Source organism: Pagrus major, chromosome 15 (assembly GCF_040436345.1).
Source record: "Pagrus major chromosome 15, Pma_NU_1.0".
Classification (NCBI taxonomy): Eukaryota; Metazoa; Chordata; class Actinopteri; order Spariformes; family Sparidae; genus Pagrus; species Pagrus major.
This window is the reverse complement of record NC_133229.1, coordinates 1,834,498-1,847,474: the sequence shown is the minus strand read 5'-3', so window position 1 is coordinate 1,847,474 and position 12,977 is coordinate 1,834,498. Positions and strand designations below refer to the sequence as shown.

Below are 12,977 nucleotides of genomic sequence, written 5' to 3'. Positions count from 1 at the left end.
TAACCAGTAGGAGGGGGCGGGGTTTACCTGCACAGGTAACCAGGTGAACCTGTTCAAACCGGTCTGTGACCCCCCCTCAAACATTAAACATGACAAAACCTCATGAAGTCAAACTACTGTACAAACTGGACCTGAAGTAATCTGATTACTTCATCAATAAACATGTTTGATATTTTTATTAAAGTGAAACTTTACAAACTCGTAAAAACACAAATGATCAAACTTTCAAAATAAAAGTTTCAGCAGAAAACATTCACCAATGTGTTTGAACATGAACGCAGCCTGTTTACATCCGTGTGTCGCTGCCACCTGCTGTCCACCAGACGAACAACATCCCTCCACCTTTAATCAACCACACAGCAGGAAACCAGAGCTCCTGATTGGTCGACTCAGGTCCTGTTTAAAATACGAAGCTTTATATTTGTGATATTTAGAGACGCACCAACGTGTTGTTGTTTAACGTAAACAAAATGCAGATTAATGCTGAATCATCATCGCTCATTAATTATAAATTAATTATCAGATTTTTCCGAATCATTTTAATTAAAAAAAACGTTTTTCTTCTTCAGGTGAAGAAAATAAAAGTTCTAAAAGTCTCCTGAGTCCTCATTGGCCAGACAGTCATGTCACTTAAGTCTTTAAAAACAAACTCCTTGTCGCCATCAGTTGATTGGCTCGTAGGCCGCGGCCATGGCCGCCGCCCTCTTATGTACGCAGACGCAGACTCCGCCCAGCAGCAGGAGGATCATGGGAGTCCCGAGGCCGACCGCCATCATGCTGAGAACCAGTGGAGAGAACGAGTCGACGGGAGGAGAACCGGAGCCCAGCAGCACCGTCCTGCCGGAACATATGAAGAAGAGTTCATTAATGTTCTTATTAGAACCTTCAGAATAAAATAAACAGTCTCAATAGAACCTTCAGACTAAATGGTGAAACAGAACAGACCAGCTGAGGAACTTGGTGCTGTTGTAGAACGGGTCTCCTGCCAGCCCGAAGCTCACATTCAGGCCGAACGTTTCTGGTTCTGTGTAGAACGCTCTGATGAGACGGGACGTCGCTGCCGTAGCCTCGCCGCTCTGAGGCCGTGGCTCAGAGTGACGGCACGGTGTGGCGTCCTCCAGAGCTGGATGAGGCTGACGGTACGCGACCGGCTTCCACTGAAGGAACCCCAGAACATCAGAGCTGCTGTTCGCCGACGGAACCCAGCGAGACACCTGAGAGGTCAGAGTTCAAGACATTCTCATAAGACAGCAGCCTGACAGACAGCGAGCAGCAATGATGTCATCATCATCATCATCAATGTCAGATGATGAAGAGGACAATCAGTCGTATTGATCAGTTTAACTTCCTGTCGGCTCAGTTATCAATCACCTGGAATATTGACGGCGTGAACTCGTCGTCGATCGATCGATGAACCTCCACTCTGCTCAGCGGGTAAGCCCCACCCACTGCCTGCAGCTCCAATAGGAACCTGGAATGAGTTGCCCGTGGCGACACACCGTCAAGCCACACCCCCAGCTGTGAGGAGTTAGCTGTGTGGAGGAGGCGGGGCCATGACTGACCACGCCCCTCCTCATCAAACACTGACAACTGAAAAAAACAGACAACATTTAATAAATATTGAATTTATTGATCAAAGTTACTGAACAGTTATTGGACGTCTGCTGATGACATCATTACGTGATAATGGTTGAATGTAAATGTCATGAGATCGTCTCAGGTCAGAGGTCACCATGACGACAGACTGACCTGCAGGCAGAGCGATCCGTTGGTGAAGGAGGCGGCGGCTCCACAGAGCAGAGCGCTGGCTCCTGATAGGTTGAGACGAGACCAGGTGAAGTCGTCCAGCTGGTACGGAGGGAAGAGGTCAGAGGTCGGGTCGGCTGTGTCGTTACTGTCATCGTACTCCAACAGCTGAGACACATAACTCATTAAATCAACATGTTCTACAGATTCTAACAGGAACGTTCTGTTAGAACCAGAGAGAACCTCCTTAAAGAACACAAACACAGCAGCTCCTGAACTCTGCATCAGAGAACCACAGTTACACAAATTTGTCAAAGTTACTAAAGTTACTACTGAAACAATCTGTCTGCTGATTTAAGACGGACAGACTGATTTAAGGTATACAGACTGATTTAAGGCGGACAGACTGATTTAAGGCATACAGACTGATTTAAGGCGGACAGACTGATTTAAGGCATACAGACTGATTTAAGGCGGACAGACTGATTTAAGGCGGACAGACTGATTTAAGGCGGACAGACTGATTTAAGGCATACAGACCGACTTAAGGCGGACAGACTGATTTAAGGCGGACAGACCGACTTAAGGTATACAGACTGATTTAAGGCATACAGACCGACTTAAGGCGGACAGACTGATTTAAGGCGGACAGACTGATTTAAGGCGGACAGACTGATTTAAGGCATACAGACTGATTTAAGGCGGACAGACCGATTTAAGGCATACAGACTGATTTAAGGCATACAGACCGATTTAAGGCATACAGACCGACTTAAGGCGGACAGACTGATTTAAGGCGGACAGACTGATTTAAGGCATACAGACCGATTTAAGGCGGACAGACCGATTTAAGGCATACAGACCGATTTAAGGCATACAGACCGATTTAAGGCATACAGACCGATTTAAGGCATACAGACCGACTTAAGGCGGACAGACTGATTTAAGGCGGACAGACTGATTTAAGGCAGACAGACTGATTTAAGGCATACAGACCGATTTAAGGCGGACAGACTGATTTAAGGCATACAGACTGATTTAAGGCAGACAGACTGATTTAAGGCATACAGACCGATTTAAGGCGGACAGACTGATTTAAGGCATACAGACTGATTTAAGGCAGACAGACTGATTTAAGGCAGACAGACTGATTTAAGGCGGACAGACTGATTTAAGGCATACAGACTGATTTAAGGCAGACAGACTGATTTAAGGCATACAGACCGATTTAAGGCATACAGACCGATTTAAGGCGGACAGACTTATTTAGGCAGACAGACTGATTTAAGGCAGACAGACTGATTTAAGGCATACAGACCGATTTAAGGCGGACAGACTTATTTAGGCAGACAGACTGATTTAAGGCGGACAGACTTATTTAAGGCGGACAGACTGATTTAAGGCATACAGACTGATTTAAGGCGGACAGACTGATTTAAGGCGGACAGACTGATTTAAGGCATACAGACTGATTTAAGGCATACAGACTGATTTAAGGCATACAGACTGATTTAAGGCGGACAGACTGATTTAAGGTATACAGACTGATTTAAGGCATACAGACCGACTTAAGGCGGACAGACCGATTTAAGGCGGACAGACTGATTTAAGGTATACAGACTGATTTAAGGCATACAGACCGACTTAAGGCGGACAGACTGATTTAAGGCGGACAGACTGATTTAAGGCAGACAGACTGATTTAAGGCGGACAGACTGATTTAAGGTATACAGACTGATTTAAGGCGGACAGACTGATTTAAGGCATACAGACTGATTTAAGGCGGACAGACCGATTTAAGGCATACAGACTGATTTAAGGCATACAGACCGATTTAAGGCATACAGACCGACTTAAGGCGGACAGACTGATTTAAGGCGGACAGACTGATTTAAGGCATACAGACCGATTTAAGGCGGACAGACTGATTTAAGGCATACAGACTGATTTAAGGCATACAGACCGATTTAAGGCGGACAGACTTATTTAGGCAGACAGACTGATTTAAGGCAGACAGACTGATTTAAGGCATACAGACCAATTTAAGGCGGACAGACTTATTTAGGCAGACAGACTGATTTAAGGCATACAGACCGATTTAAGGCGGACAGACTTATTTAAGGCGGACAGACTGATTTAAGGCATACAGACTGATTTAGGCGGACAGACTGATTTAAGTTCTGACCCGGCTGAAGACGATGGCGGTGCTGTACACAATGCTGCTCTCTGGCTCCACCTTCAGGCCGCCACTGTGGTTCCCATCTAGAAACTGATTCCAGTTCACCTGAGAGACAAACACAAGAACATTAGGTGCTCAGGATAGGTTTGACCAATCAGAGACTACAGGACATTAAACAGGTGCTCCTTGTTGATGATTGGCTCGTGGGTCTGTAAACGCCAGACTGTCACTTCTTCCAAATTGTAAACAAATGTAAAAAATAGAAATACAAACTTTGTACCAATGAATTGATCAGACTTTTTAGGTTCACGGTTTTGAGATCATACAAAGTGGATTTTTCTAAAATGATAACTACTTTTCACTGTGGTCTAAATTTGTCAATCATAACTTTTTATTTGTTTAACGATGCCACTGTTGTGATTGAGGTGAGAATCAGAACGACTGGGCAGATGTTAGCCCTTGGAAGTCATATTTATTGAATAAGAATTGCCTACAAAGTAGATTTATGTAAAGGCACTGTCATTTATAAATCATACAATCCCTAAATGTAAGAAACTGAACTACTGAATTAACAGTCCAAACGTCCTCACAGCTACATATACAGGCTGCACATGGGGAGGACGAGCAGCAAAGGTTTTATAATCTTTATTTATTGATGTATTTATATTTGTAATTATATACAGTATATATGTGGGAATATGTGTGTATCTGCCATTGTATTCTATCCTTTGTTCTTTTTGTCTGCCTTGTAAAGCACTGATTGCTCGTTTTGATAAGTGTTATATAAATAACCTTTATTATTATTATTATTATTATTATTATTATTATCAACCACACAAAATCTGTTTGTTAACAGATTAAACCTTCATTGCACAGCATGAGATTCATATAATCTAGCATTAAATATAACAATTACACACAAAATTAGGATTTTCGACAAAACGTAGTGTTTGTAGTCCTAACTAAGAGCCAATCAGCTCTCTGATCAGGCGACAGCCAGGCGTTTCCCATCATGCCCTGCGGCGCCTGGCTCTAAAGACTGCGGCCGCCTTGATCTCGTGAGGTTATCGTTGCCGGCGCGTGCATGACGTCAGAGCAAGTCGGGATCAAGTCGGACACAAATCTAACCGGCATGCATTGCGCGGTGGTCGCCGGTGATCGACTCTGCGCAGGCCTGGCTCATCTCGAACGAGCCTAATTTAACCACGTGATGTGATCAGACCTGGACAGTAGAAGAAGAAGTGTTGGTGTGGACGAGCAGCAGCGTCGGCGCCCTCAAGCTGCAGAACAGGAAGTGAAGCGTGTCATTGTTTCCCGCGGCTCTTATGTGCAGCAGGTCGCCGCCAGGAGGGGGCGAGGAGGAGGAGTGGCCAGGGTTCAACTCTACCGACAACTGAAGCAGAGAAGAAGAAACAGATGTGAAGCAGTGATCAGAGACCAGAACCAAACTAAAGAACCGTGTTTACACACAAATATCAACCCACTGTTAACACACACTCACACACAGCAAACCATTTTAAATCTATTCATAGTTTTATTAAAGTCAATGAGACGTTCACAGCTGAGGTGATTTAATTCTTTACTTCCTGCTGAGAAATAAATTAAATGTAGCTCTGATGAGACAAACAACATTTTTTGATTATCAATAACTTTGATTATCTTTCACTAACTATTCTAACTATCAGCTGACTGAAGTAATGACGCTATATAACGTTCAGTTTGTTTCCTGAACTCAAAAAGACTTTTTAAATAAACTTTGTCTCATCAGAACAAACCGATGTTCACATGAACTCTTTGTGTCCGAGCTGTGACGATGGGGCACTTTCACTTCCTGTTTCCTGTCGTCGTCTCATTAACATTAAATATGAACATGGACATGAAACATGAACGTGTCTCAGGTGAGCTCACCTGTCGCCTGAAGCTCGTCGCGCAGTGACTCAGTGTGAACACCGACACAACTAACAGCACACAGCCGAGCCCGCGGCTCCGCTCCTGCACCGCCGCCATCTTTGTTGTGACTGCACGGCTCCGCGGGTCACATGACCTCCTGCTCCACGTCAGCTGACCGTGACAGGCCCCGCCCACCTGATGTACATTTAAAGAGCTTTATTGACAACGGTGATTTTTAACAAAGAGCGATAAAAACTGTCAGAAGCCACAAAACCAGCCAATCAGCGCTGAGGTGACGTCATCTCCTCAGCGACCTCTTTAAATGACGTCACAGTATAATGAGCAGGTTTGTCAGTTATTTTATTTCTTGTTTGATTAGTCACTGTAGTGACGTCAGCAGCTGGTTTATATGATACTATATGAATTATTGATTACATATTGATTCTTGTAAGAGCTTCACTGCATCATGTATTGATCAGCAGTGAGTTCATGAGAGCGCGTCCGACACCGACTGGCTCTAAACACAATCTGTTTGTGACAAAAAGCTTTTTTGAAAGAACAACAGAGAGCAGGAAGACGTTCAGAACTTTAACTTTATTGACGGTTTATTAAGTTTCAGTGAGTCTTCTGGTCCCACACACACACACACACACACACACACACACACACACAGACAGACAGACAGACAGACACACACACACACACACACACAGACTGTCGGAGTGACTCTGATGTGGATCTGGATCAATGTGGATCTACTCGGCTCCCTGTCCTCCCATCTGACCGTCTTTATCTTTCTTCTTGTGACCAGAGACGATGTCATCGATACGCAGCAACAAGATGGCTGTCTGCCGACAGAGAGAAACAGCGAGGGAAGTGTTACAAAGAGTAATGATAAGCTATCGGTAATCAATAATCAGTGACCAGATGTTGTCCGACCTCGACGGCGGTCTTGTAGGTCTGAGCTTTAACAGCCAGCGGCTCCCAGATCCCCAGAACAGACATGTCGGACAGAGTGCCGGTCTCACCATCTACGCCCCAACACACACTGTTGTCCTGAGTGTGTTTGGCCTGAACACACACACACACACACACACACACACACACACACACACACACACACACACACACACACACACACAAAATACATAATCAATACATCAATATAGAAACAAATAAGTGAGTAAAGTAGAAACACCCTCTGTAACATAAGTCTACCTGTAGCAGCCGAGTCAGCACCATTTACACTCAGGTGTGTTTTCACTGTCAAGGACAGTGTTTAAGTAAAGTTCTGTACCCTCAGTGATGTTGTTAATAAAGTTACAGTTTGATTTATTTGTTGTGTCTGGACAGATGCGTTGGCAACATTGTTGTTAAACTTTCATGCCAATAAAGCCCCTTTGAATTGAACTGAATTGAAATTGAATAAAGTTCTGTACGTGATGTTGTTAATAAAGTTAGTTTGAATAAAGTTCTGTACCCATAGACAAATATACATAGACGCCTCACTGAGCGCTGAATCGTATGTCGATGTCGCCGCCATATTGGAGGAGGCAGCTCTGCCCCGTGAACTAATACAAATCAATGGAGTGAACTTTACAAAGCTCCTGCTACAAAGTGCTGTAAGTTACTGCCTCTCATTTACACATTAAACACGTACGGATATATTCAGGAAACAGACAGGAACCAGAAACGTCTGTAACGTCCTCTGATGATTATAAACGTTAACTACTCTTTATATGTTCAGTAAACAGGTGGGCACCAAACCACCGGATGTATTTTTCTAATGTTTTTGAGTGTTTACAGCTGCCAACGTCTGTAACGCTGTTACTGTGATGATACATGACAGTTAAATATTGAATCTGTGTCTATAATAACCAGATCCTGACATGTAAATGTGACGTCTGTGGGAATAAAAAGCACTGACGTTTACATTTAACTGATTTTGATGAATCGTTTTTATATCCAGTGATTTTAACTACTAATAATAACGGGGCAGATCTGCTACATCCAATATGGCGGCGACATATCACAGCAACGGGCCAACCCGCTCAGTGAGGCGTCTATGTATATATGTCTATGTCTGTACCCTCAGTGATGTTGTTAATAAAGTTAGACAGTTTGAATACAGTTCTGTACCCTCAGTGATGTTGTTAATAAAGTTAGACAGTTTGAATACAGTTCTGTACCCTCAGTGACGTCAGCACTCTGATGGTGGAGGCTCCACAGTTCTGGATCAGGGTTCGGGGGATGACCTCGAGGGCCTGGGCCACGGCGCGGTACGGCCACTGTTCGATGCCCGTCAAAGCGCGGGAACGCTCCATCAGACGCTTCGACACCGCCATCTCCACGGCGCCGCCGCCGAGCAACAGCAGAGGGTCCAGCAGCACGTTACGACACACCTGCATGGCGTCCTGCAGGTTCCGCTCCACCTCCTGAACACACAGTTACACAGAGAGATGATCACACCTGGTGTTCACCTGCCTCTGACTGACCACCCAACTGAATTTACAACAAGGTCCAAATAATGAAGAATCTGTCAGAGACAGAGTTTCACAAAGTTTATAAAGCTTGTTTTAACTCAACAACTCTGAAAATCACTACATTTGTTAATGGAGGTCAATTCTGACACTTGCTGTGACCTGAGACTCATCAGTACTCTTCTTAGAGAGTTCATTTAAAGTACAAAGTATTTACAGAGTGGAGTGACTCAGTGGAGTGACTCAGTGACTCAGTGGAGTGACTCAGTGACGTGACTCAGTGACGTGACTCAGTGACGTGACTCAGTGACTCAGTGGAGTGACTCAGTGACTCAGTGGAGTGACTCAGTGACTCAGTGGAGTGACTCAGTGACTCAGTGGAGTGACTCAGTGACTCAGTGGAGTGACTCAGTGATACACATGACAGACAGTGTGTGTCCTCACAGCCAGGATCTCCTTGCTGGCTCCTCTCAGCAGGATGGTGCAGGCTTTAGGGTCTTTACACTCCGTGACGAAGGTGAAGTACTCATCACCGATCTTCTTCACCTCAAACAGCCCCGCCCCCGTCCCGATGTCTTCCTCACGCAGCTCGTCGGTCCGACTGACGATACGAGCCCCGCACGCCCTGACACACACACACATACAGAGGTTAAAGATGTGTCTGCTGAGAGCTGATTGGCTGCAGACTGTGAGGTGAGCAGGTTACCTGGCGATGCGGTTGTTGTCAGTCTTCCTCACGCGGCGGATGGCGGTGATGTTGGCCTTCATGAGGTAGTGCTGAGCCAGATCTGACACAAAGAGGACACAACACATCACACTGTGCTTCTGTGTGTGTGTGTGTGTGTGTTCGTGTGTTCGTGTGTGTGTGCGTACCTGAGATGCCCTTCTCAGTGAACAGCAGGTCTGGTTTCAGGCGGATGATGTCCTCACAGATCTGCTGGATGTATTCTTCCTCCATCTGCAGGATCCTCGCAAAGTCCTCCTCCTTACTGATCTCTATGTCCGTCTGCGCGCACACGCACACACACACACACACACACAGGGCAATTCATCATGTTTCAGGGTGTGTACAGTGTGTGTGTGTGTACAGTGTGTGTGTGTGTACAGTGTGTGTTACCTGGCTCTCTCCCTTCTTGTACTCCAGAGAACAGTCGAGCAGAACGATGCGCGGCTCTTTGATCATCCGTCTCATCCTCGGGTGAGTCACGTCTTTGTTCACCATCACTCCTCTGAGGACACACGAGTCCTCGATGATCCCACCTGGAACCTGAACGCATCACAGAGCCATTAAAGGAAATGTTACAGAAGTGTTACAGGAAGTGTTAGATAGTCAGACAGGAAGTGGTACCTTCTCCACTTTGGCGTACTTCTTGATGTCGATCTCTTTGCGTCCGTTGTCGTCCAGCTCGACGGTCTTGACAGCGTCCAGCGCGATGCTGCAGGCGAGCTCAGACCAGCGGCTCAGAGCCTTGGTGTTGATGGCAGAGTGGACAATCTTCAGCATCATGGAGCGGTCCGACGTGTCAACGGGGGTGCTGACGGGACAGACGAGAACCAATCAGGAAGTCACCGCAGCATCATCAGCTTTAACATTCAAATAAACTCACAAACAGTCCTTCCTGCTGCCCTTTCACAGTAAAAGCTGGTGTGTGTACCTGATCTCCTTCAGGGTCTCCAGCATGTCCTCCAGAGCCTGTCTGTAGGCGCTGATGATGATGGTTGGATGCATCTGCTGCTCCAGAAACTGCTCCGCCACAGACAGCATCTCTCCAGCTGCACACATTTAAAATGATGACATCAACAGAACTGACGTGATGATGTCATCAAGTAACATCCTGCATGTTTTTCAGCTCAACTTTAATCATCAGTGTGTTTTTAGTCTCACCCAGAATGATGACAGACGTGGTCCCGTCTCCCACCTCTTCATCCTGCGTGCGGCTGATCTCGATCATGGACTTGGCTGCAGGATGCTGGACCTGGATCTGTTACCATGGAGATACAGGTCGTTAGTAAAAGGACAGATTAATAACCAGCCGACTCTCTGATCTACAGCCAGGTGAGCTCACCTCTCTGAGGATGGCGTTTCCATCGTTGGTCATCACGATCCCTCCCATCGGGTCGAGCAACATCTACACACAAACACGCACGCACGCACGCACGCACGCGCACACACACACACACACACACACACACACACACAAGTCAATTGATTAGTCAATCGACAGAAAATCAATCAATATTTAATAATTCATTGTTTTAGTGTTTTTTAAGCAGAAGTTTCAGCTGTGAGAACATGGACACAGAAAAAATGTTGTAATCAATAATCTGATCGACTCATTAAAGATGAAACAAACATTGTGTAGTTTTAAAAACTGAACTGCGACGAACTCAGTGGATCAGTTTCCTCTTTCATCAGCACCGTTCACGTCTTAATGACATGTTTGTTAACGTGTCTCACCTTCATCATGGCCCGCGGGCCGAGGCAGGTCCGGATCACATCTGCGATGGTCTGAAACACACACACACACACACACACACACAGCAGTTAGTCTTTACACAAATAGCTCATCTATAAACATCAAACCATCACAACCACTCAGCTTCTACCAAGACACAGACCAACACTGTGACACCGGATGAGACGATGAGGTTTTAAATCCATGTTGTCCTGATAAAAAGTGTTTCAGAGCTGCTGTGATGCTGTTGTGACACCTCGTCACTGGTTTCATCCGTCTGCCAGTTTGACCAGTTTAAATCAAAAGTATGAGATTTAACAACTGATCCAAACACCAAACTGTGTGTGTGTGTGTGTGTGTGTGTGTGTGTGTGTATGTGTGTGTGTGCGTGCGTGCGTGCCAGAGACTGATTGTTCAGTATGACCCTCTGAGACTGACCCTGAGACCCTGATCAGGGCCTCGACCCTCAAGTTGGGAACAAGTGTTCTGCTGTCCAATACAAACTGACCTTTGCAGCATTGATGTTTCCGGTCTGGACTTTACGACCGGACTCTCTCTTTATGTTCTGGTCTGCAGAGAAAGCAGGATGTTAATGAAGTATCACACACAGAAACACTCAGATCTACATTAGAGATCATCACGTCACTGATGTCGTCTGCAGTTTCACTGTTTCTTTAGAACAAAGACACAAAAATATTAAACTGATGAAGTGAAATTATTCAAATATCTTGTTATAAATAAAGTGAGGAGGTGAAACTGATCATTATCTGATCAATATAACAGAGTGAATCACCTGATCACTGTCAGGGTGCGTTCACAAACACGTTAAACAGAAACGCTCAACATTTATTTAAAAACACGTAAAAAGGAAAATTCAATCTGAAAGTGTTTTGAGTTAAAGGTTAAAATAATACATTAAAACCATATCCTCTCTCAGTAAACTGAGTTTTAAAGTCGCCACTTTGGACATTTTATTTACGATCAACTGATTATAAAATGAATGATGACAGTTTATCACTAATGTAGATAAAATCACTGAGCAGTTTATATTTCTGTCAGAATCAAACATAAGAAGCACGTCAACGCAATAAGACAGGATTTACGTTTCAACGTGACGTCATAATCAATAACTGACTCCATCAATACCGATCAGTTATTCATGATATCAGCAGTGAGGGTGTGGCTGCTTAACACAAGAGCATTAAAACTCTCCTCTGACCACTGTTAGCTCCCGTTAGCATGTTAGCATTAGCAGCACACTGTCCAGTCACTGAGCTGTTAGCTGCTGTAGCATTCAAACAGCGCAGCGAGGCTGAAGCTTCGCCGCTAAACGACTGATGACATAAAAAGAAGAGTTAGCTTTTTAGCTTGCTAGCGAGCCAACTACGTTACATTTTCATGCTGAGTGACGAGGCTAAAACAGCTTAGCCTAGCATCCTAACATGCTCTCATTTGCCCCTAAACACATACGACACAAGCTAAAGTTGCTAACACTGGTAGGATTTAGCTTTTAGCTCGTTGTGAGTAATGCTAACGTTTAGCATATTAGCACACAGCCGGGAGGAAGCACATGCTCCGCCGCTGGTTAGTAACCGGTCTCCGCTTTGTGTCGCAGCCGGGCCGTTCTGACGGTAAACGGCTCCAAACCGGAGACAGTGACGGTAACAAACAGCGGCCACGTTGTAGCAAAAGCGTTAAAGCAGCAGTTGAGGTGTTTTCTGGTACTTACTGAGCACTAAAACCTGCTGGCCGAACATTTTGGCGGAGCGTCCCGGACTGAGGCGGCCTGGAAGCTTCTGAGGGGAACGGCAGGAAGGAGGGCGGAACGGCAGGGGCGGGAAAACAACCACCGCTCCGACCAATCAGATGAGAGGATCAATGTGACGGACAGTGGCTTTAACCAATTGAGTTAATGAGATAAAAGAGTCAAAGTGATGAGTGGAAATGAGCCTTTTATGGAGAACACCCACCAGACTTCATTCAGATTTTACAGGATTCTAGAGTTTAATATTATTTCATATATTTATATAAAACTTGTGTTAATGTGTCCATATAAGTCGTCACGAGGACTTACAGTATATTAAACTAAACCATCTACACACTGAGCTCCTGCTGCCTCTTTGAAACTGTTCACAAATACAAACTTCATCATTTTTCAGATTGGAGTTGTCATGCAGGCGATGTACGCAGGGGGCTGAAGTTAAAAATGGCCGCATCATGATCAAA

General features: G+C 45.1%; 2 protein-coding genes across 2 annotated transcripts; both read right to left on the bottom strand.

The window, feature by feature from the left end:
- Positions 1 to 161: 161 nt before the first annotated feature.
- On the bottom strand, positions 162 to 5,949 carry glmp (glycosylated lysosomal membrane protein). The gene is made up of 7 exons (XM_073481751.1): positions 5,834 to 5,949; positions 5,148 to 5,318; positions 3,932 to 4,030; positions 1,750 to 1,914; positions 1,372 to 1,590; positions 946 to 1,214; positions 162 to 837 (listed from the first exon to the last, which is right to left on the bottom strand). The coding sequence occupies exons 1-7, from the start codon at positions 5,930 to 5,932 to the stop codon at positions 663 to 665; spliced, it is 1,197 nt and encodes a 398-aa protein (XP_073337852.1). The 5' UTR covers positions 5,933 to 5,949; the 3' UTR covers positions 162 to 662.
- A 441-nt stretch (positions 5,950 to 6,390) lies between these two features.
- Positions 6,391 to 12,588, bottom strand: cct3 (chaperonin containing TCP1, subunit 3 (gamma)). The gene is made up of 14 exons (XM_073482058.1): positions 12,481 to 12,588; positions 11,260 to 11,321; positions 10,754 to 10,804; positions 10,362 to 10,424; positions 10,181 to 10,277; positions 9,951 to 10,068; positions 9,644 to 9,830; positions 9,413 to 9,562; positions 9,169 to 9,301; positions 9,002 to 9,083; positions 8,740 to 8,920; positions 8,005 to 8,250; positions 6,755 to 6,886; positions 6,391 to 6,663 (listed from the first exon to the last, which is right to left on the bottom strand). The coding sequence occupies exons 1-14, from the start codon at positions 12,506 to 12,508 to the stop codon at positions 6,571 to 6,573; spliced, it is 1,623 nt and encodes a 540-aa protein (XP_073338159.1). The 5' UTR covers positions 12,509 to 12,588; the 3' UTR covers positions 6,391 to 6,570.
- Positions 12,589 to 12,977: the final 389 nt, after the last annotated feature.